Genomic DNA, 25,247 nt, shown 5'->3' on the forward strand with positions numbered 1-25,247 from the left:
TCCTAAAATGCTACGTAAATGCAAGTTTTTCTTTCCTCGAGTAACCCATTAATTGCAGGCTGATACAAAGGGGCATAAATATGTTACATTCATCATCAGCTGAATATTGAAAAGGAGCAAGCATGGTAATGTTGCAAATCTATCTCCACCTTGCAAGGATAGCACTTATTTTACGTTCTAAAAAATCAGCTCAATAATCGTATCTAATCTATACTGGGCAAACGAGAATGGGATATCACTTGTTGAGTTGCTCTTCCCACTCTGTACAAGAAAATAGGAAATTGGTACACTTTGCACAGTTACTCTGAGTTTGAGTAGTCACAATTTATGAACCATTCCAAGTTTAACATGTTCCCTAAGCGGGAATGAGTCTGTGGCACCAGTTTGCTCATACACCGGCCCTAAGTGGCAAGTACAGAAAGGGTATAAGATGGTGCAACTGTAAATATTATACTGGAGCAGAAATCTTATTCACTTCCTACTTAAAATTATACTGCTCAATGGCATCCCTCACCTTGATGCAAGTGAAGGAGAGCAAGGAGCTGGAATAGTTGAAGTCTCATAATAGATGAAGCTCACATGAAACACACCTGAGGGTATGAAACAAAAATCACAGCGCAAACAGCAAGTACGGGACACAGTGGCAATCCTAGTGGATTGAGAAGATGTTGAATTTTATTTCAGCCTTTAAATGAGTTAAGAAGCATAGTCCTGAAAATTACAGAGTTAATAGCCTGATACCCTTCGGTGTAATAATTTTAATATCTAGTATTTAGAGGGCATCTGTTACCAAATGAGGAACCTTGCAGAATAAACCATGGAACAATGCCACACAGATAACTAGCTCATAAGTATAGTTAACATAAATCACTTATTACCAGTGAATCAACAGTTTCCTGTGTGTTTTCTACTGCAATATTAAATTAGGCACTAGATTGTTTGAATTTCATTAGTTTTTATTTAGCCTTTCATTAGACTTAGAAATACTTTTCGCAAATTTAATGAAAAATGCAGAAAGATTATTTGACGTGGCCCAAAATTAATGAAAAAGACTTTGAAGAAACATGAGCCGCTTGAAAATAAAATGGACAGGGTGCACATGAGATTGATGGTTTATTTAAAATAACATCTTGTGGGGAGCAATTTAAGCTTCTAACATTAGACAAAAAAAACAGATAAAAGTGAATTGGCCAACCATTTACACCCTGTCAGATTTTATGTTCTGTTGACTTTAAACTTAAGTCTCTGGAGCAAAATTTAAACCCACAATCTGATGATTTGTAGCTAAGAGGTACGACCACTGGAACCATAGCCAACACCACAGAGCAACACAAGACGAGTTACCAGAATGTGATTTAGCAGTTTTAAAATCAAATGGGCTGTGGCGAAAAGCAAAGAAAGCTGCATTTTCTTGCTTGAAAGAAGGTTGCTGTTAATTTGGGACATTGTGCAGTGAATGTGAACTCAGCTCACACAAAAACAGAGAACACCAGTGCCAACAACAAAGCAGGTGAAAAATGAAAACAGATTATGAAGTTCCTGAATGTCAGCCAGGGTTGACAAGGCGTTTGGCATGGCGATAAAATGGAGGAAAATCAAGTATGATCATATAGAAAGGGAGGCTGTGGTCAAGGTCTTACTTCATTAAATACTGCAAAGCGCCTAGAAACTGAGTGAGCTTCATCCACTAAAGCTCACAGTTCCCATAAAGCAGCATTCTTATTAAAGCAACTTCCATCTCCAAATCAATGGTAGCTCTATTCCAGAAAAGGCACAAACTGCACGTGGAACTCAAGCTCTCCTAAAGGTGGATGGCCGCAGTGAGAACTCTTCAAAATTCTACAGAAGGCTTTATGGCAGACACTTCCTTCCCACCTTGCTTATTATGTTCTTTTTAGAAGCAATGTTAGCAAGCTCATTGCTCCCCAAAGCAACAAGGTCCAGTGCTCTTTATCTGCCATAATACTACATTTTCTTGATTTGGAAGTATTAAAGGCCGGCACGCAATGCATTGCCTCGGTTGATAATTTGATTCAAACCTAAACGAGGTATATTGGAGAATTATTTTCTTTATTAAATACACTGATAATGACCAGCTACCCGAGCACAATTTGTCACGTTCCCATGATAGTAAGCATACCTTCCAAATAAGCAGTACTGGCAGAGATATTAATGAACAAATTGCTTTCTTTGTCACCTAGCTATACTAATCTTAAGCAGGGACAGAAGATAGAAAAAAAAGTCAGGGGAGAAACAGAGAAACTGGTAGGGAGAAACATTAAAGAGAGCTGGACAGGAGATGGTGAGAGTGGCATTGTTCATGCTAATTAGTTAATTTAGAAGGGAGCTAATTATCACCACCCATTTTGTTGACAGTTAGAAAAGTAATGCTCCACAAAAGTCCGATTTGCGCGCTCCAGTTAGTGAGGATGTAGGTGCAGAGCGTCCGACGATGACACTGCTTGAAACTGGGTGGGGGGGAGGGGGGGCAGTGGAGGGGATGTCCGCTGCCACTTCGCCTGAGATCAGTGAGGGCAAGGTGGGGATCCGTTGCCACTCTGCCTGTGATCAATGATGGCGAAGGGGGTTCCGCTGCCATTCTGTCTGAGATCGGTAAGGGGGAAGGGGCCCGCAATCAGTCTGGGTGGCTGAGGGATAAGGGGTTCAGTAATGTCGTGGGGTGGGACAATGCCTGTGGGTCCAGGGGGAGGTGTTATCTGGCTTGTGAGTGATGTGGCAGGGGAGGCATTTTCTATAATTTTTTTTCTGTGCTTGCACAGTTAGAGGCACTGATTGGAGCTGCAGGATTTCGGGCTGTTAAGCCCCACCCACAGGCTTATGAATATGACTCCGAATTGCTAATATTTTTTCAGCCAGAGTGCTTATGGGGGCGCCTGAGAACAGGTCTAAATGTTGGATCCGAAGCACTTCCAGTTTCAAATCCACCCAGCACTTAGAATCAAAATGGTAAAATAGGGCCCAAAGTGTTTTCAAATCTTGGGCTGCTCCAATGCTGGTAATGACCCTTGTTCTGGGGGAGATTGTAAAAAGAGGCAATCAGTTGAAAAGGTAGGCAATCGTGAAGAGGGTATGGTCATTGATATAGGAGAGGCGATTAGTAGTTAATTGCTAACATTCTCTGGCACTGCTGTCGAGCTTGGTCCTTCGAGCTCCTCATTGTGTTAGATCCTTCTACATTTTTAGTGGTGATTCCTTTAAGGAGAGGTTTCTGGATTACACACAGGCTTGGATGCAGCAGACACAAGACTGACTTTATTTAGAGCTGTCCAATTTTGGGAATGGGTCCTGAAAAAGATCTTTATTTGGATATGCAAATGGACTATTGCTTCTTTCATCCACAGGCCCCTCAGCAGCTATACTTTAACCTTTACTAACACAACGCACTTCTAGCACAAAAAAATGTACACTTTTTAGAGCAATGGGTTAATGGTTATGTGAATGAGACCATGACGATTTTTATAATGTATCTGTGGCATCAGGAGCCAGATGACCAAGAGGCTCAAAGAGGGTGAGACACAGGAGTGTCTATGTCTTAAAAACAACGTACTTATTATATAGTCTTGTAAATAGAATAATCGTTTCTACAAAAATCATATACCAACTATCTCAAGTCATTGTAGACTAAGTTATATGTCCTCAAACTACACATTACCCATCATATTCAACGGTTAAGTCAATTTCCTTAATTCAATTTGCTTTTTGTTCAGAGAAGTAAATCAGGAAGATAAAACGGTAGAGGAGGAAGAAAGAACTGAGGAAAATTTAAGATAATGAGTTGAGCAACAAAATGTGAAATGAAGAGAAGTGATTGTGAGAAGTAGTCCTTCAGAAAAAAAGGGATCGCAGGATGAGAAAGGGAACTTTGAGAGAAATTGGTTGAGATAGAAGGATTGAGGGAGAGAAGATGAGTTGAGAGGAAGGGACACAAAAGAAGAGGAGAAATACAGTTTATTTTTTTTTAAGTTGAGCTTTGAAAACTTTTATCGAGAAAAGAAATAGTAAAGATAGGAGGATATATGGAAATGGTTCAGTTTGAGACTCTCATCATCTATGCTTGGACAGATTTTGTGCAGTGAAAAAGTTATTGATTTGTCAAGCGACAGCACAGGAAATGGGCCAGTCTTGTGTGTAGCACAGTGTGGTATTAAGAGGTAGTGAGAAGGTCAAGGAACAAGGAACACAAGGGGAATGACAGGTTGAGGGAAGTATAAGTGATTGACAGAGGGTATGGCAAGGGATGCACAGAAGGTCATGCTTTCCCCACATCTTCTACCTACATGCAACCTGCAGCCAATTGTGGCATCTTTTGCTACTACAGCCATAATTCCATCCATTGCCTCTACCTGAAAGAAAAGAAGAGAAAAATAAACAGAAACAGGCAGGAAGAAAGCAAAAAGAGTTTAGGGAGAGAAGCTGAAAAGTGAGATCAAACCAAAAGAGAACTTAACAAAAAAACATTAACATGAAGGCATCAGGGGGTGTTAAGAGAGTGCTCACATTCCTCTACTAGCTATGTGCATCCTCACTGAAAAGAAACTATCATTGTGATATGAAAACCAATGTTCAAATGCTTCTTTTTTATGATTCAGTGGCTTCTTGGACAATGATTTGTAATGAAAGACAAAGTTCTTTCTCCATGTCTTTACTGAGCAAACGTGTCCTTTAAACAGATGTCTTTGGACATATAACTGAGGGAGTGCCATAGTTATAAACTTTGGTGAAAATGTTTTTCCTATTTGGTCTTCTTTTTTGGCATCTGATCCTACATTTTCTTCTCTTTTCATCATGCTTCTGCTCTTCATCTGGCTCTATTACACAGAGATATATTGGAAAGCCAATGTGGGCTCCATGACAGAAGGGGTGCAAGCAATGAAAATGCAAAAATACAACTTTCAGAATCCTTACTCTGCAGCATAGGTGGTAACGGTTTTTTGAATCACTTAATTTAAAGATATTGTTTTAGACAAAATCTGAGAACATTCAGGCCTGGGCTGATACTTCCTGGCCCAAGAAAGTTGCAGTACAATATCAGGCTCCTTTCTTGGTCTTCCTTGACTCAAGCCTAGTTTCCCCAGGTCAAGGATCATTAACTATGGAAAGCAGACTCCTGGTTGTTGGATATCCACCAGGAGATAGACTAGCATACCTGGTGTGGAGGGGGGACATGAACCTACTCCTGGGCCTAGCCAAATGAGCTATAAACCAGTCTAGGCAGTGGGCAACCAATCATTCAGCCCAACTATCTGCACCTCTACCACGGCTATATTCACAGCCCACAAGAATGCCTTTGTTGGAAGTTGGAGACACTGGCAGCCTGTTGTCCGCTGATCGCTGGTTCTGGAACTGTTTGCTGCAGTTTGGTGTTGCAGGAGGATCACTGCAAGAGGTTTCTGGAGCTGGAAGGAGCTTGAAGGAGCTGTTGCTTGAAAGGAGAGAGGCCTGGACTGGAGGCTCAAAGGCCTTGTACACCTGAGGGAGGAAAGAAGAGCAGGAAGCATGCAAGCATCCCTGAGGCAAACTGCAGCACACTTGAAGTAGGGCAGCTGTTGCCATATCCAAAGAAGCAACAAAGGTTAAACGAAGCAACTGAGCCCATAAGATCAAAAATAGACCTGCAGTTTTAGCTGAGGCCTTAAATGGTAAGGATCTCAGTCATATGGGGTCCTATTCATCACTGTCAACCCTCCACCAGTAAGAAGTCTGACAACACCAGGTTTCAGTCCCCAGTCCAACGCCGGCATATCCACATCATGACTACTATCAACACCACCAACTGCTGGATCCAAGTGGAGAGGATCTCCAAGAAGATTGCGCATATCGACACAGACTTCAAGTAGACTGAAACCTGGTGTTGTCAAACTTTTTACTGTGTTTACCCCAGTCCAACACCGGCATATCCACATCATAACCCTCTACCACCCAAGGGAAATCAAAAGGCCAACACTGTCCCAGGAATTACCACCATCCCTAAACTAGCAGTTATTTGGCAAATGCAGAAGCAGGGATATGGGACAGTTTGCTAGGTGCTGTACAGAAGGGATAGTTAACAGCTGACTTAATGGGCGAGGAGGGAGAAAAACTAAAGGCTGGGTGGAAGGTGGCAGTAGGTTTCACCAACGCATTTTCTTGCACTCTGGGTAAAAGGGGGGAAAAGCAGCTCTCAGAACCTGTGAATGCAACCGCTTCCTGGCTTGGTCATTTGTTGCAGCTAACTTCGCCCCAGTTCCTACAAAGCTGAGGTGCAATTCTGGTGAAAGTGTCAACATTTCTGAGAAACTTCTTGGCCCTAATTATCATTTAATTTACATATAATTTGGGCCAATTTGGGCCAAGTGTCTTTTAATCAAAATTTATATACATTATAGAATTAGTGAAACACTGATGTGCCTGACATCTATCCCAAATCCTGATTACCTACTTCAGAAAAACATCACTTTCACAACAAAAAACATGGAACTTTGTTTTTAGAAATTCCAAAAGCATCCTTTCTTTAAAGATTTCTCTCAAGCCTAAACAAATGCTTATTTAATCCAAGATTCAATCACCTTCATTTTATTTTATGCCTAATTGTTATATGAAGGCCTGACAGTATGAGCTTGAAGATTTTCTGGGGCATATTTTGTTCACAACTGGTAAATTAAGGGCAAAAGTATATCCAAAATTAGTTACAAATGCCATGGTCTTCTATGTCTGCCATCATTAATAAGACGTCTTAAAGCTTTACTCCTCCAAAAATAAAAGCCTACAATAGGAAATCCCTGATCATTTGAAGGATCTCTCCTTCAGTTCAGGCAAATGCTAAGAGCCACTTGAGACTCCACTATAGAAATAACTCAGCATTGATATTCTTAAGTCAAGTATGATCTTATGCCTAAACTCCTTCTATAAAAATACAATAAAGACAGCCTCCAAAAGAGGTCCATTTTGCAGGATGTTATTCTCAGCCCATGATGTGATTGAAGGGGGTTTTACCAACACAGGACTTGGAATAGAAGGCTGGGAAATAAGACAGAAATCCCTTTTACACCTTCCCTGCCTGATATACAAATGTCCCTTCTGCTGAGAGTACACAGATTTGTATTCTTAGCCGAAATCTGCAAGCAATTGATTAGAAGTCTAAAATTTATTAAAATACATCCAACTACCACAAGGAGACATTTCTTGTCAGGATTGCACTGCTTGCTAATCTTGCTAATATAAAATGGATAATACCAGGAAGGCACATTTTGATCTTCCATAGGTTGGGATCTGGAAAAGATCCTGGGATTTTTGTTTTCCCATCAGGTGTCTGAAAAGTGGACATTTGAAACTCATCATGGCAATATGATGGCATAGTGGGTGGCACTGATGCGTCACAGTGTCAGGGACCTGGGTTCGATTCCCAGCTTGGGTCACTGTCTATGTGGAGTTTGCACATTCTCCCTGTGTCTCCATGTGTTTCCTCCAGGTACTCTGGTTTCCTCCTACACTCCAAAATATGTGAGTTTAGTAGTCTGGCCATGCTAAATAGTCCATTAGTGTCAGGAGGATTAGCAGGGTCAATATATGGGGTTACAGGGATAGAGCTTGGGTGGGATCGTTGTCAGTGCAGGTTCAGTGGGCTGAATGGCCTCCTTCTGTACTGTAGAGATTCCAAGATTCCCTTCTCTTTGATTGAAGAAAAAAGAGGAGTATGTGAAATGTACATGACAGGCATGTCTGTTGACAATAGATTTACATAGATGGATACCCACCTTTTCACATAAAGCCACGCCTAAGATCCAGGTACAGCTAGCCACAGGGAACCATGCAAGGAGTTCTAATTTCATTCTGTTAAATCTTGTTGCACTGAGGCTTCTCCTCAATAACTACTCCACAGACATGTGTCAGGGAACACAGCTCTTTATTATGTCTATTTGCTCCACACTCCAAATGTTGACTGCCCATGGATCCCAACAGCTCATCCCACACCCAAGGTCTCACGACCCTTAAAGGGGCTATTCTCCAACAAATAACATATTGTTTCTCAATTAAATTGCAGTGATGAAGTTATTGTGTACCCTGACATCAGAATGTCACATGTGACTGATAAAGATGATTCTGTCTCTAGATGTAAAGATGCCTTTGGTCCTCCAAGCCATCTATCTGAGGAGATAGGGCAAGTCAATCAATTAACAATGCACCAATGAAATGTTGGTAAATCACAATTTTCTTTTCATGGTATGCTATCATCAACATGAGAAGACATTCCACTTCTTTTCTGCAAGTTCCGTTATTGCCAAAGCATTGTGTATCATTGATAATACCCAATGAGTGTATGGCTGATATGGTCTGCTGGCTCCCTACACCAAAGCTCCCTATACCTTCGTTATTGTATATGTAGAATAATTAAAGTAAAATCTCATCTTCCTGCTAGCGGAACACAGCACTTCAGTGCAAAGGGTCAAAGCTGGAGTGTTTTTAAGTATCTTTAGCAATGTAATTTCCCAGGCTAATATTATCAGTTCAGGACATCACTATGTAGATTCTTTCTGAAGACAGCATTCCAATGATGGATAGTCTTAATGTGACATTTATTGCTAGGGCTAACAAATATTTCCCTCAGCAGTTTGTGTTCTTCTGTAGAGCTTAAATGTGCATCGGAGACCCTTTAAGTACTGTGTAGTTGACTCATCTCTACAGCTTTAAAAAGGACAACCCTCCATTCTTCCATTTTTAAAATTTCATTTGTGCATTGGGGGTGCCGCTGGCTACACCAGCATTTACTATTGGCTCACCTACAACGCTTCATTAGTGAATGGTTGTGCTCAGCAATGCCATTCCCCAATACATCAAAGTTTCTGTCCCTACAATTTACTACCTGCTGAACAAAAATACTAGGTTAAGTAGCAGCTGGACGGCTTTAAGAGCCATAACTTCACGAGAAATTTCATATTAAATAAGCTCCCAGCACTAGCTTAGTGCAGGATATAATTTGCCAATGAATAAATAATAAGACTGAACCCTTGGGATAAGTTAGCCTATCAGAAATGCATTCTGCATAGCTTGCAATGATCTGGCACTAAACGGGGAAGCAAAGATTGAAAAATAGGACCCACCAATCTTGCTGGGATACTACTCCTGACATAAGTGCATCATTTAAGATTTCCATCTTCTCTATATCCACCCATGGAAAGTAGTCATCAAAGACCAGCAACACTGATCTGAACAGCAAAGCTCTTAAAAAGTATTTTACAGGCTGTTTTTTTAAAAATTATTTTAATTTGTGGTTTGCTTTCAAAGCTCCTTTAGCATAGGTTTTCAAGCTTGAAGACAAAGATCAAACAAGAGATGCCAGAGAGATCAGCTGATGCTACAGCTAGACTGACTATATACTGCCTTCCAGTTTATTAACTCAGTTATTCAGATGAAGAGTTTGACCTGCTGAAACCCACTGCCTACCTGTGCTCAGTGTCTTCTGTTGTATGCTGCCATTTTCTGTAAGAAGGAAAAATGCATTCAATGGGCAGAAATGTTGTATTAACTATCTTATTCTATAACATTACAACATAGTTTTTGTGGTATATGCACCACTTTCCTAATTATAGTCTCTAAATTGTCTACAAAATGTTTGAGCTGACTAAATTTGTTATATTTATTGATTGTATCTGAACAAGAATAGCTCTCCTTCAATCATTTTTATCTACAATTTTTATTTGACTTTTTTGACCTTTGTGTTGAAATTCTGACAGGTTACTGGATCAGTCACACTCAAGACTCCTAAGGTACCATATACTAGTCATGAAATGTAATTTGATTAGTAGAAAATGATTTCCTATTTATGTGGAATTGTGTATGATTAGGCATGGGTTTCCTCATTTCTTACCTTGCAACTTTTCTTCAAGGCAGAAGCGTTCTTGTCGCTATTTCCCCAGCCTTACTAACTTAACAACACTCATGGATATCCAGGTTGATGGATACCCACCTTTGCTTTGTGCACCAGACAGTGAAGTGCTCCATATCTTCCTGCCATCCATTATCACCTGTAGATGGCTGTTTGCTCATTCTGCTTTTCACCTGCTACATTCTTCTCTATGCCCCATAGGCTGGGTACTCAAAGCTGGATTGCCCTACTGTAGGCTAAATTTTAGCCAGTAAGCACAATACTATTTATTGCAAACATATTTGGACTTGTCACTCAGCTGTGCATTAGTTTTCACAAATTCCCATTTAAGGCAGAGATGAGGAAGAATTTCTTCTCACAGAGAGTAGTGAATCCATGGAGTTCTTTACTAAAGAGGGCTTCACAGGCTAGGCTGCTAAGTATGTTCAAGGCTGAGATGTACGCATTTTTAATCAGTAAACGAATCAACGGTTATGGGGATAAGGCGGGGAAGTGGAGTTGACGATTATCATATCAAATCAGCCATGATCTCATTGAATGGCAGAACAGACTCAAAGGGCTGATTAGACAACTTCTGCTCCTAAGTCTTATGGTCTTATTCAAGATTGAAGAATGCATAAAGTAAACATGTGGGAAAAAATGTTTAGACTATTTAACTCCCATTTCCGCAGGAAAAGGAATTTATCCTACTTTGCAAATGAAACTAAGTGTCATTATTAATGTATATAGGTAAAGGATTTGCAACTAGCAATTGGGTCACATGTCTCTTAGATATCGCACCTCAAAGTATTACTCTTTACCCCGTCACTGTGTTACATAACATCACAAAGCACTATACACGCATAGGCAGTAAACAGTGAAACAAGAACTTGTGTGTTGACAAGTATCCAAATGACTAAATATCAATTAATTGAATTGAAAGTTAATATTCATTCCTGAATGGTACTCACCAACTGAATCAGACTTCGCCTCACTCAGGAGCAGTTCATATAACAGAGAGATATTAGAGCCAATTTATGCATTAAGAGCAGGGAACCCCACCTGTCAGACATACGTCAGGAATCTGAATACATGTTTCCCACAATCTTCCATCCATTAAAGCTAAATGTCCACAATTTCCCAACCCACTCAGGTAATGGGAGAAGCTCTTTTCTCAGGTTGCATAAAATCTGACCTACTGTCAATGAAGGAACGTGTGTGTGTGTGCAAGAATTCACACAATAGGTTCATTGTATCAGAAATGCACGAGGAGGGAGAATATTACAGAATAAAATGAAACAAACAGTGTAAACACAGTAGTAGATGCTGCACCATGAAATGTGTGTGATATCCAAAGAGAGGGAGATTAAAGGACATAGTGGTCGTAATTCTACAATGGACATTAACACAGGAGTTAAAGAATCATGGAAAGAGAATGCAGTATGTAACATATACCTGGACCTGAGACAGGAGCCATAAAAGAAAATCTTTCACACTGGAAAGAGATTGTTTGAAGAGTGCCTGAGGAGTTTTAAAAATGTTATCTTTCTTTACGATCGAAAGGGTTGGCCAGAGAAGAGAGTAGGAACAAATAAATGAGATAGCCACAGAAAGACTGATTGTTTACTATTGTCTGTGAACAATCATTATAGAAGATCAACTTTAAATATTCTTGGCATTATTTCAACAGCAGAAGACCTTCAGGGTTGGAATGAGTAATTTCTGTTTTTGACCTGATTAGGTGTATATACAATCATGGCAAGCTCATGCATTGAAGTGATGGATGTCCATGCTACCAAGTATGTAAATTACCACAGGGGACTAGAATGGAAGAGATGGCACAAGAAAGGAAATGTCTGGCTCACCGATTCTTCTTCTTCTTAGACTGTCCCTCAGGGTTGAGGAATACTCGTTTGCACACTGAAAATGAGTCCTCAGGTGACTAAAGAGTCTAATGTGCAACCTACAGTTTCTGTCACAGACAGTGGTTGGAGAAGAGGGTGGGTGGGACATGCGCTCTTTATGTTGTCGATGCTTGGCTTTAGTGTGCTCTCGATGACAAAACTCAGAGCATTCAGCTCCTTCCCAGATATTTTGTCTCCACTCCGGCCGGTCTTGGATCAGGGATTCCTAGGTATCAGTAAGAAAGAAGGTTTTGAGGGTTTCCATGAAGTATTTCCCCTGCCCTCCTGGAGTTCATTTACCATATCAAGTTCTAAGTAGAGTACACTTTTTGGGAGTTTCATGCCAGGCATGCAGATGATAAAGTCTGCCTAGTGGAGCTGAGTGAGAGTGGCTAATGGTTTGATATTGGGGATGTTGCCCAGAGTGAGAACAGTGATGATGGTGTACCAATCCTGCCAATGGATTTGCAGGATGTTGCAGATGCTGGTGGTACTTCTCCAGGGTTTGGTGGTGCCCGCTGTACATAGTCTACATCTCTCAGTCACATAGGAGGGCAGGTATCACTTCTGATCTGTAGACTATGAGCTTGGTGCCAGGTCTGAGATTCTGGTCTTCAAAAATTTTCTTCTTCTGCCAACCAAAGACTTTGAAGGCGATGCTGAACTTCACTCTTGATGTCTGCTCTTTTTGACAGTAGACTCCCAAGGTACTGAAAGTTGTCCACATTATCCAAAGCCTCATCATAGATTTTGATAACTGAGTGGCAGTGGCATGGGGGGGGGAAGGCTGATAGATGACATTTTTCTTACTATTATTTAGTGTAAGGCACATGCACTTGTATGCCTCAGTGAAGGTGTTGATGACAGCTTGGATCTCAGTCTCCGAATGTGCACAGAGGCAGACATCATTTACATTTTGTAGTTCAAAGACAGATGATGGGATGACCTTGGATCTGGCCTGCAGGTACTGGAGTTGAACAGATTCCTGTTTGTTCTATAAATTTAGCTCCATTCCAGCGGGAAGGGTACTGAGGGTAAGATGGAACATTGCAGCAAAGAAATCAAGAAGACTGTTGCTTGACCCCAGTCTGAACGTGAATTGGGTCTGTGATGGATCTGTTGGTCAAGTTCATGGCTTGCGCGTCTTAATGAAGCAGGCTGGGTATGGTGACAAACATTCAGGGCGGCCACAACAGAAGAGGACGCTCCATAATCCTCATGGTTGGCTGTGTCAAATGCCTTTGTGAGGTCAAAGAAGGCCATGTATAATGTATAATCCATGCAGACATTCTCCCCGTGATTGCATGGGTTTTCTCCTGGTGCTCCGGTTTCCTCCCACACCCCTCTTAGGCTGATTGGTGTAACAAATTGTCCCTAAATTAGTCTTCCCTCAATCTTCCCCAATAGGTGTAGACAAAAGTCATAGGTAGAGGAGGGCACTCATAATGTTAAAATGGCGGCGCGGGCTCGTTGGGCCGAAGAGCCTGTTTCCCGTGCTGTATTGTTCTTTGTATAAGAGTTGGGGCTGTTCCCTGCATTCCTCAAGTAGTTCCCACACAGTGGGAGATATCTGCATTGGGAATCTGGGAAGAGCTCTTCAGCAACAGGAAGGCAGTGATTAAGGAGGGTTTTTTTGCAATGTCTGTCCCAGTGGCCACAGCAGGGAAATTCCTGTGTAGTTAGTGCAGTCAGACTGGTCACCCCTTTTGAAGTTGGTCATGATTTTAGCATCTCTGAGATTTCCTGGCATGTTCCATTCCTTCCAGATTAGGGAAATGAGGCAATGTCTTTGCACCAGTAGTGCTTATCTTCTATGTTTTAGTGCTTTGGTGGGGATTCCATCTGTGCCAGATGTTTTGTTTTTTACCTGTCAGACAGCCTTTTCTACCTTGTAATGGGTTGGGATTTTGCTATTGTGGCATGCTGTGGAACAAAGTCGAGGACACTCTTGTTAAAGACAGAATGTCTGTTAAGGAGGCTTTGAGGTGCACTTTCCAGTGAGTGCCTCTCTGTTCTTGATGAACACTTATTCGTTCCTGGCCAGCAGTGGAGTGGGCCCCCGGGTCCTTGGGACACTGGTGGTCTTAAGAGTGCTAAAGAAACCTCACCAATGCTGTTTTTGCTGTCCAATTGGCTTCCATGATAAAGGGACTGGTAATATTGTGTTAATGTTAATTATAATAAGGTTCTGAAGAACCAACACCCTAACCCACATATGGGCCCTTTTGCACCCCTCAGAAATATGCATACTAAGTTCAAAGTGATAATCAGGTTACTGGCAAACCAGAGGCTAAGGCCAAGTAAATCCTTGGCATGGGCATTTCCTTCCTGGCCCAAAATAGGCTATGTTTGGGGCATCCAGATGTTATATTCTAAACAGATCTTTTTGAAAATTAGCAACCTGTGCTGAGACCCAATGTGCCTAAAATAACACAGTTTCACACGATTTCCCAAGATTCTGCTGCACTCCAAGTTGAAGTACACCAAGACTATCCTCCAGGTCCTGCAGAAATTCAGGGCCATTCTGTTATATAATAAACTGGTTTTATTATACATGAATAAATCACTTGTGTCTAACATGTTTCCTGAGCAGTAACAGTATCCCACTGCAACATGAGTGCAAAAGCTTCTGACAAATGCAATTATTACATATGGAAACTTCCTGTGGGTCAAAATTCCTGATTGGTTGGAAATCAGTAAAGGTCAACAATCAGAGTTAACAGAACAGTGCTAATTTTCTTCAGTGTGATCACAAGCAGTAAAACTCCCTAATAAGAATTGTTAAGTTGCATTAAAAAAATGTAAACAATTATCTTTTCAGGGATAAAATGCCATGAAAACTAGCAAACAACACAAAGTCAATAATGATCCCATCTTGAAAATCAGATCTATAATTTAAGCACAGAAAATGAATAATACGGGAAAATAGAATTTCACTCTCACCATAAAGACCCTGCAATAACTTTCTCTCCTATTTCCCGAAAGATTATGAAGCACTCTGCCTGGCATCATAAGAGCCTGGGCTCTGGGTGCAACCTCTCCATTCCCCCACATCTTTCACCAGCTTCATAATGCCAGTTTACTTTTTGCATATGGAGCCTCATTTTTCCAGCTTCTGAATATCTTGAGTGTTTCCAGTCTCAAGAAATCTGCTACCTTTAAGTGCTTTAATTGCCAAGCACCAGACAGCTCTGCCTGATCTTCCAAATACTACAAAGTCTCGTATCCTATCTCGTAAGTATTCTCATACTTGTGGCTCTCTTGACATACTACCCAGTAGGGTTCCCAATTCTTAGCAGTTCTAGATCTGTAGCTGCTCCTGGGCCCAAGAACACGTTACACGTTATAAGCTCTCACTCTCTTCAGTTATTCTAACCCCTCTTTTGTCCGCAGTCAACCTTTCTCTACCATCATGGGCTCCGTTCCCTCCCAGCCGCACTCACTTACAAATGTTGAAGTACCACTTCCCACCCAACTCTGGTACCCATCATCAATCCATCGCGTATTGCCTCCCATTTTGCTGCATATCTTGCACTGTAGAAAAAATGTTAAATTGTAGAAATTGAGTGCATAAGTTAAGACATGTGTGGGCAACATGTGGAACAGGTAAGAAACAAATTGAAGAATCATATCGAGTGAGAAAACATGAAAAGAGAGAGATTCATGCACCACAAAGAAAGCCATACAAAGAAAAGAGAAAATGTGAGTGAGATACTGGAAAGAGGCATCAACACAGTTAAACAATGAGAGAGAATTTTAAAATTAGTAATCATTCATTTTAATATAGTTTAGATTCAGTATGCTGGAGGTCATACAAACATACAAATTAGGAGCAGCAGTCTACTTGGCCCTTTGAATCTGCTCCATCATTCAGTAAGATCACGGTTGATCTGACTGCCACCTCAATTCCACATTCCCACCTTTCACTTTCACTTCCTTGCTGATCAAAAATTTATCTATGTAACACTGTCTTAAAAACATTCAAAGATCTTGTTTCCATCACCTTTTGAGGAAGAGAGTTCCAAAGATTCACAGCCCCCAAGAGATAAAATCTCTCCTCATCTCTGTCCTAAGTATGCGGCCCCTTATTTTTAAGCAGTGGCCACGAGTACTAGGTCCTTCCACAAGATGGAATATTCTTTCCACTTCAACTCTGTCAAGACCCCTCAAGATCTTAGATGTTTTAATCAAATCACCTCTTACTCTTCTACATACCAGCGGATACAAAACTAGCCTGTCCAACCTTTTGTCAGAAGACAACCTGCCCAATCCAGGTATTAGTCTGAACTGCTGCAATTGCATTTAGATCCTTCCTTAAATAAGGAGACCAGTACTGCTTACAATAATCCAGATGTGATCTTACCAATGCTCTGTATAACTGAAGCATAACCTCCCGACTTTTATATTCAATCCCCTCATAATAAATTGTAATAACCTATTAACTTTCCTAATTACTTGCTGCACCTGCATACTAACCTTTTGCAATTCATGCATAAGGACACCTAGATCACTCTGCCTCTCAGAACTCTGCAATCTCTCACCATTTAGATAATATGCTTTTTAAAAAATTTTCCTGCCAAAATGGACAATTTCACGTTTCCACATTATAGTCCATTTCCAGATCTTTGCTCACTCACTTGACCTATCCATATTTCTTTATAGTCTCCTTGTGACCTCTTCACAGCTTGCTATCCTACCTACCTTTGTGCCATCAGCAAATTTAGTAACCATACTTGTGGTCCCTTTATCCAACTCATTCATATGAAATATAAAAAGTTGAGACCCCAACATTGATCCCTGAGGGACATCATTCGTCACATTCTGCCAATCAGAAAACATTATTTATGACTACCCTCTGTTTTCTGTTAGCTCGACAATCTCCATACCAACATGTTTTTCCTCCTTGTAACTTCTTGTAATACTGGTTGAACATGATGGATTCCATCCTCTAACGTGACTGAGCATTTCCAGCAATTATTAAGATAACTGGGATAAAATGCTTCAAAATCTGAACTAGGAATGCACTTGGGGCTCCAGAACTGTCCCTGTGTATAGCTCTCAGAAAATAGCTCTCCAGCTGCTAAAATAATATGAGCATTTAGCATTTAAAAGTCAGTTCCCAAGGCTTATAGCAGCATAATAGATCTGAGATAGAAACACTTGCCATCTCTGATGCATTTCATTTATAGCAGAACAATGTCGCCTTGTGTGGGAAGACTTTTAGCTTCACCTCTGTGGGTGTGGGAGCTGGGATATTGTAATCTGTATCTCTTGCACATTGTAGAACCCTCTTGAATTTCTTGCCCTTGATTTAAATGGGATTAAATTTGGAAGGATTCCATAAAGGGTTAGCAATCTGTCCATCAGGTCAGGCAATGAAGATCAAGGAGAAATTTTTGTGTTGAGCATATTGTACACAGATCTACATATTTGGTCTGTCTAGCTCTAGTTTCCAACTCCCTTCCCCACCAGCATGCTCACACACACACACACACACACATACACACATACACTTGTCTTTGTTATGTCTCTGCAATTATGAGCTGTTGTGTTTTCTTTTAATTTCCTGATGCAAGAGATTAAGGGAGCTCCTGAGGCTTTGAAACTCTGAAATGATTGAAAAGGAAATATGGGCTCTTTCTTTTATTAGGCAAGCTAATTACTTGCAGAGAACAGACTATAACTAGTATTTTGTGTTTGAGTTCCAGAGTGATGGATTTGGATTTACATGTGTAACTTTATATATTTTGTTATATTGAGGTTTATTAGATTGTTTGGAGGTAGTGTTTTTAAAATTAGGGTAAAATGAATGGGGTCATGTGATCCGTTCTGAAGTAAGTTTAGGTGGTTTGATTGGTAGAGATCAAAGGAAGGCTTAGATTGTTTTACTGGCCAGAAAGTGCAAGATATTTATTCTTAGAGACAATGGCAACAGCTTGTGTTAACACTGGAGACTCAATCTCCCAAAGTATCAGAAAGGTCTTGACAGTATTGGGTTGTAAACAGTTGTGTTGTAAACTGGCCAATTACTTTTAAGGTAGAAGAGAGTTGGGGTCAATAATAACTAATTATTAGCTACCTGGATGCAAGGTTAATGTATTTCATGTTGTTATGGGAAGAGGGCATAGGAAGTCATTTTTGAGGTAAGGTTACAAATTTCCCTGCGAATTATCTAACATCACAGATGGACAACAGTTTTGTCTGGTCAACAGAACGAAAAGATTGTTGGTGAGCTATCGCAGCTGGATGTAGGAGGAAGACTATCTCTAATCAAACAGGCGCATCCTGCAGCCATTCTTGTATTCCCAGAGATTTGTCTCGGCATGAGCAAAGGGGAAATATCAATGGGACAGACTTTACTGCTGGTAGTGAACTTAGAAACTCTTAGGAAAAATGAAGTGAAGCCCTCAGCAATGGTCATTCAAAGTTACGACTCAGCAAAATAGGTTAATACAAGCTCACTGGAATAGCAAAACACATGGTAGTGTTCATGATCAACAAGAGTCATTTGAACAATGGAATAGCAAAACACGTGGCAGTGCTCATATTCAACAAGAAGATTGCTGTAATTGTAACTGATAGGGGGGTGCAGGCCCCACTGGAGATTAGACGCTGTCTTTACCACCTATCATGAAGAGTTTTCACAGATTACTGTGTTCTGTACACTATCTGTCTATTCAGCTACACAGCATCCAACTCAAGAGCATTTCAAACAGGCAAGCAGTAAATTGTTGAAAAGCCCAGATATGCTACTCAGCTGTATTTTTCCATTTCATCACAGGAGGTCAACAATCTCAAAATTTGCATATGTATAAATAAATTATTACAGGTACAAGGAAGGTTGAAACTAACCAAGAAACACATTTTCAATATAATTTTCAGAGCGTGCACTATCAGGCAATGCATTTGATTTTCAAAACTTGAATTGTAATTTATTCTTGATTGGTGATTTCAACTCTCAGAAATTGATTATAGACGTAAGAAGCAAATACATCCAAACCCTAACAGTGGCTACATTGGTGAATCAGGGTATACAAAATCATTGCTTTGCCTAATGTCTTCAGTGCTTCACTCTCCAGAAGTGGATCAGTGAACTTGGGCAGTATTTGACTTGTTGAGTGGCTTAGGAGACATGAAACAGGCACTATTGTGGGCGAGTACTGACTAGACAGCTTTCTGTTAGAAAAATGAATAAAATCCTACAGAACAAATAAATAGCCAGATGAACAATTATGTAATTAACGTTTTTACATGTTACTGACAAAAATAAATAAAGCATTACAAATGTAACACCCTGGTTTTTAAATGTGGAAAACATTCTGCAATGATTTCTTAATTTCAGCTGCCTATCTCTGGGAGGTAAAAACCAAAACCAGTCATTGTGACATCGATCAATCATTTTGAAAAGTACCAAGATAAATACCTGGTTGGGAATGGGATGAGCAGTTTTAGAGATTATATTTCGATGGGAAGGTCAAACATTCCACAGAATATAATGACTCTTTTCATTACTTAGTCTATCTGCTTACTTGGGTTATTTGGTTGAATCTTATCAAAGATTACCTCATTCGTTTTCTGAAATAGATGTAGAATTCCATCACTGAATCCCTCTGAATGTATTAAATTAATGCTGCCCTTGATAGTTTGAGTGACCCAACTTGCATTCAGATTTTGAAATATGTGGATGAAAATGAAATAGCTTTCTAAGTGACCAATACTGCCTACAAAGATACCTTTGAATCTATGATCTTCTGCTCTTTCAATATCATGCTGACCCAAGAAAAACAGAAGCTCTAACCCGTTTTCTTTCTGGCTTGTTGTAATATGAAGAACTTCACCATGTCTTCTTGACAGATCTGTGACATGATCTGCAATCAGTGGTGTGAGATAACCACATACTCTCAACTTACACGCTAAGCCACTAATTTATGGAAAGTTCACCAAGAAAGCTGGCTATATCTATCCCATATGCATGAGTTTAAACAATCAAAATAATGCTTTATCAGCTCTATTTCTCCTGATTTTTGTCACTACATACTTCAACAACACCATCAGGAGCAACACTATCCCGTCCTCATTAATGGTTAGTTGGTTTAAAGAAAAGCATTCATCAATGTCATTCGAAAATTTAAAATAGGAAAGGTCAAGGCAAGCAATGGTCTAAATGCAGTTCTGCCTTCAATGATTGAAATAACTGATAAGTTTCCAAGTGTGAGTCACAGTGGGGATAAATTGGTGTAGTGGTAGTTGTAGCAACACCATGAATGTGCTTGTGAAGATTTCCCCTGATTCCGATATCTAGAGAAACCAGAAATCCCTTTTTCAACTCGGTGCTGATTGCTTTGGACACACTGTTCAGGAGAAATCTTCAAGACTATATTCACAATGCTATGCCTCATGGTGACTAGAGCAATCCCTGTCTAATTGCAACTATAACAGAACTTCAATATGAATCAACCCAGCACAAAACATTGGAGTTAACTAACTGGTTAGTAAAGTGAATAAAGCCACTGTGTATCAGGATATCAGATTGACTTTCTGTAAAACTTGGAAAAGTCCCAAGACAGGAGAATTAACACAAATCTAATTTGGGTCAGTGCTCAACTCTGTCATGTTAATGTAGCATTATATTGTTTGAATGAAAACATACTTCTGCTGAAGAAAAAGCTTGTCAGTACGCATGTCTCTCTTACCTTAATACACGATCAGAACCCTGGTTAGATTTTGTTGCTTCATTGTTATGATGCTTTTCTTGAGCTTTTGCCAGCTTCTCTGCAGCAGCAATAGGACATCCAGAGAGGCTGCAGAAACGGAGAAAGAATTAAACGCTCCTGCAGTAATGGGAATGGCAGCACAAGATCGGGCAATAGGAAATTAGAGACATAAGGCTGCACATTTCTGAACTGCAACAAATATCAGGAAAGACACAAAAAAAATTAAATTTTGGCGCACAATAGACTCTCTAATACAAGATAAATACAATCATTGTAGTTGAAAACAGCAATACAGATTTGCTTCTAATCCTTAGTTCTTAGTTCACCATTTTCTTTTGGCCCAAATGTTTTATATTGCAATATAACACAGTTTTTTTCCTAGTGCACTTTAAGGATTTTCTCATAATCTTTGCTACAGTTCTTAACCTTTAGTTTTTTTTAAAAAAAATCAGCCTGATGACATTATTTTGAATGTAAATATATTTATCATTCATAAATTGAAAATAATGTTTCTTAAGAAGACCGTAGATCTAGGCAGAGAGGTGAAAAGGAAATAGTAAGATTTAACTAAATAGATCCACAGCCAGAGTGAGCTAATGCTTTAGTTATTGTTTGCTGAATGAATGGTTACTGACTAAAAGAAGATTCTGATTAGAAAATTAGTGCTCAGTATGTTGATGAAAAATAGGAAAATAGATTTTTCCATTTCATGTCCATGCATTAAATGCTCCATGAGGCATAGTTTGCACTTTCTCCCTGTGTCTGTGTGGGTTTCCTACAGGTGCTCTGGTTTCCTCCCACAATCCAAAAGACGTGCTGGTTAGGTGCATTGGCCATGCTAAATCCTCCCTCAGTGTTACCCAAAAGGTGCCAGAGTGTGGCAACGAGGGGATTTTCTCAGCAACTTCACTGCAGTGTTAATGTAAGCCTACTTGTGACACTAATAAATAAATTTAAAACCTATTTGTGCTATTCTTTCTACCACAGGGTTCTTGATGAGGGTGATGGGTGGAGAGGGAGGGCAGGGAAAGAAAGGTCATGTTTTGGTATGGTGGTTGTTGGAATCAGAGAATAGACCAGTATTCTGGAATTTTATTTGATTATTTCTGGAACCAGAGAGTATTCATGGAGAACTGGTCTCCAGGAGGCTAGGGTATACTCCTGAGCAGAATGGGAGGGCAAGCGAACTTAATAAAGGTAATTGATCTATATTTCATTCCATTCTAATGTCTTTCAAACAGTTTAGGTGGGCAATTGCAGAATCTAGCAAAAACACCATGCTTGTTGGAAAGTACTCCAATAATCTACCTCTTTTGAGAATGGAACATACCTTTCCTTCCATCTCCTCCCAGTACCAGCATACTGGTTAGGTGCATTGGCTATGCTAAATTCTCCCTCAGTGTATCTGAACACTCGCCGGAGTGCGGTGACTAGAGGATGTTTACAGTAACTTCATTACAATGTTAATGTAAGCCTACATGTGACACTACTAAATAAACTTATACATCTGGGTAGATTTCAAAGGTGTGGGGACATTGTATAGCTTAGTCAATGTTTTAAATTGATAAAATATTATCTTGCGATTCCTACAGGTTTCCATTATTTCACATTAACAAACTAAACAGCAAAATGTCCCTGCTGTTTGGATAATTGATGATAGGTGGTGCTTATAGTGGGAGGGGCTGCGAATGTCAAGTAGCCAATTTTTGAATCGATGAATATTGCCCACCCAGATTTTTTTGAGCTGACACTATAGTATAGTAAAATCCTTGCTTACCTTCTATGAGAATTCCTGTTGCTATTTACATGGCCTCGCCCAGTGCAGCCTGGTGTAGGACACTTAAGCACATTTTCATGCATGGCAAGAACTTGACAGAAAAAAGATTGGAAGCTATTAGTAAAGAATGAACACAGAAGAAACACAGGCAAGAAAGGGAATAAGTTCAGACCTCCAACCCGGTTTGATTACACATGCTCTTAATAGAGAAAGACCACATTTAGATTTCCAATACTTTATTTACCATAAAATAACAGAATCAGGCTGAAACATTCAGAAGGGCAGAGTCATTTGTAGCTATTTATTAGCAAAAATGTTATTCCTAATTAGGTTAGCTCAGATTGAAGCAATTTTCTTTGTATCATGCTACAGATAAATCAGGACGAAGCCACAACACGCGTATAAAAAAGCAAAAGGCATGCCTTGAAAAGCACGGATTTTTACTTAAAATAAGGTGAAATAATATAATTGTATAATGAGATTAAATTGGAAGGAATTATGCTAAAGTGGCCACTAATGAACACCTTAAGGACATTTAATGCCTAATGGCTACCTATGGCTGCCTTATTGATAAGCCCAGCTTATCAATGGGGCAAGTAAGAAGAACCAAACGTTACGGATATTCTGAACATTCTTGATGTCACCTTCTCAATTATAACTCTATCTCACTATATTAAAAGGACGCCTCTCCTGGGAAGCAAAACACACATACTACAAAGCAAAAAGCAATTGGGTACAAACATTTTTGAACATTAGGAACAATGATAAAGAGATGACTAATCAATCGGTTGTCCAGGTACATGGAGGATGCTTTTTCAATTCTGCATGATCTGATTTAATAAGTACACCAGTAATTTCTGCCTGGTTTTCCCACCTTCCACCTTTAATTCAGCAGAAATTCTTGGGCCAGAATTTCATATAGCTTGGGTGGATGCACGCATGATCTAGAAATATCTGAAATCACGCGACATCGGGCGCACATCCTGATGTCATTGAGCAATATTTTGGTCAGTGACAATCGAGTAGGCAATTTAGCCCATCAAGGGGCCAATCAAATGCAATTTTACATGGCCCAACTGCTTTTGTGGTTAGTGGGTAGGCCGATTGGCCAGGCAGCCTTTACGTTTTAAGTTTCAACCTTGATTCAGGGCAGAATGAAAAGTCAGGGCTGAAGTAAAATTTAAAAAGGTGTCTGGGGCTGAGGGTTGTGTTTGAATGTGCTGCTTTGACACTCTTTGCAATGTTTCTTCATGGCAATTTATTTTGGTTACAGGTCTGCAGCTCTCTGTTCCCTTTCGGAAGCCCATTAGAAGCATCAGCCCGCATCCTCTCTTTTGTCAGCATTTGCCATCTTCCCAGCCTCCCTGGCAACTGCCCATCAATTGGCCATAGTAAAAAGTCTGACAACACCAGGTTTAAGTTCAACCGATTTATTTATAAATCGGTAAAAAATCGGTTGGACTTAAACCCGGTGTTGTCAGACTTTTTGCTGTGTTTACCCCAGTCCAACGCCGGCATATCCACATCATCAATTGGCCAGCCAGCATGAAATCACATTCTGGAGGCAACAACAACCGGAAGCACATGTTGCATCTGCTCCCGAGCCCGACGAATGTGGGCACACAATGGGCAAAAATTCCAGGCTCTGGAGAAATTACATTAATGGCTCAGTCACCAAAGTTCCAGCCAGAGATTGGGGTACTCAAATGGACATTCTATCCCATTAGTATTTTTTCTTTTTAGCAGAGTTTCTCTCTTCTTCTGAAGTTTATAATTAATGCAGGGTGACAATTCAATGAACATGGACACTTTGTAGCAACTCACTCAATTTGCAATTCCTCATGAATGAGCAGAGATAGTGAATATGATATCAAATGTTAGCATTCCTTGCAGTACTCCGGGAGAGGTAGCAAATTCAGTGCAGACCCCAAACAAACCTGGAACCTTTGTAGTCTCAATGGCTCAATTCCATGCTTAGTAGGCTGTTAATAGCCTAATCACTGCAAAAATATTTGCTTTCTTGATCATTCAAACATGCTGCAACATTGTAACAAAATTGCCATGAAATGGACTCATCAGGTGATTTCTAAATGAAGTTCAGAACAGCCAAATAGTCAAGACAGGTCTAAGTTAGGTCCAAGCTTATATCGTCATGATTGCTACTGTATTGAAATGAATGTTCCCAGCAAATTGCAATTCTGACAGATTTTGTAGCAAGGGCATAAAAGCCATCTTTCAAATCATCAGGCACTTGAAATGCATAAACTTTAAGAAATAAAAGATAAAAGTGCAAATAAGACAAAATTACCTAGGCTGTGTGGGCTAATTTTCCAGGATTCATCAATTGCATGAAGTCCCAGAACAACAGGTTATACACCCCATGCTAAATAATTATACTTATGGAATATGAAAGAATTGCCCCAAATGGCAACCTTATAGATAATATGAGGATTAACATCTCTGAGATTAACCAGAGAAATAGAATATGTGAATGATCCATAATTTATCCAAAAATATTAATTTTTGCATGCCAATTTATCTGTCACTTTTGTAACCATTAATTTAAAGATCCACGATGCTTTACAAAAAGTGGACTGTTTCTTTCATATACAGGGACCTTTGGTTTTCTGAGCTTATCCACTGTAAGGAAATTTCCACTCTTTTTAAAGAATGTGAAATGAGGAAGGAAAAAATATACATAAAGAGGTAAACGGAATTGGAACACTGTTTTGGGAGCAATGGAAAGCATAGGTTTAACCTACTGGCATACTGATGAAGCAGGGCTGATCTGTCATTGGGAAATGTTAAGTTTGCTCAGAGAATTGAGCTACGATTATAACTCTACATTCTATGCCCTCTCCTTTCCTCCTTTATGAACAGAATGCTTTGTCCGTATAATGTACAAGAAACAATACTCTTCACTGTCAACTAATGCATGACATAATAATAAATCAAAACAAATTCACCAGCTATGGAAGATAAAAGCAAAA

The 25,247-nt window shown here is 39.9% G+C and overlaps 1 protein-coding gene across 9 annotated transcripts in view; it reads right to left on the reverse strand.

The window, feature by feature from the left end:
• The window catches only part of LOC145344848 (myelin transcription factor 1-like protein), a 445,009-nt gene that overhangs the window by 178,261 nt on the left and 241,501 nt on the right, over positions 1 to 25,247 (reverse strand). For all 9 annotated transcript variants that reach the window (XM_080192078.1, XM_080192086.1, XM_080192085.1 and 6 more), the window contains exons 9-10: positions 22,258 to 22,348; positions 20,460 to 20,567 (exon numbers count right to left, since the gene is read on the reverse strand). In XM_080192078.1, the coding sequence (XP_080048204.1) occupies positions 20,460 to 20,567; positions 22,258 to 22,348 (199 nt within the window). The remainder of the gene's footprint in view (positions 1 to 20,459; positions 20,568 to 22,257; positions 22,349 to 25,247) is intronic.

The sequence above is a fragment of the Carcharhinus amblyrhynchos genome, chromosome 7, assembly GCF_965287045.1.
Source record: "Carcharhinus amblyrhynchos chromosome 7, sCarAmb.v2.hapA, whole genome shotgun sequence".
Classification (NCBI taxonomy): domain Eukaryota; kingdom Metazoa; phylum Chordata; class Chondrichthyes; order Carcharhiniformes; family Carcharhinidae; genus Carcharhinus; species Carcharhinus amblyrhynchos.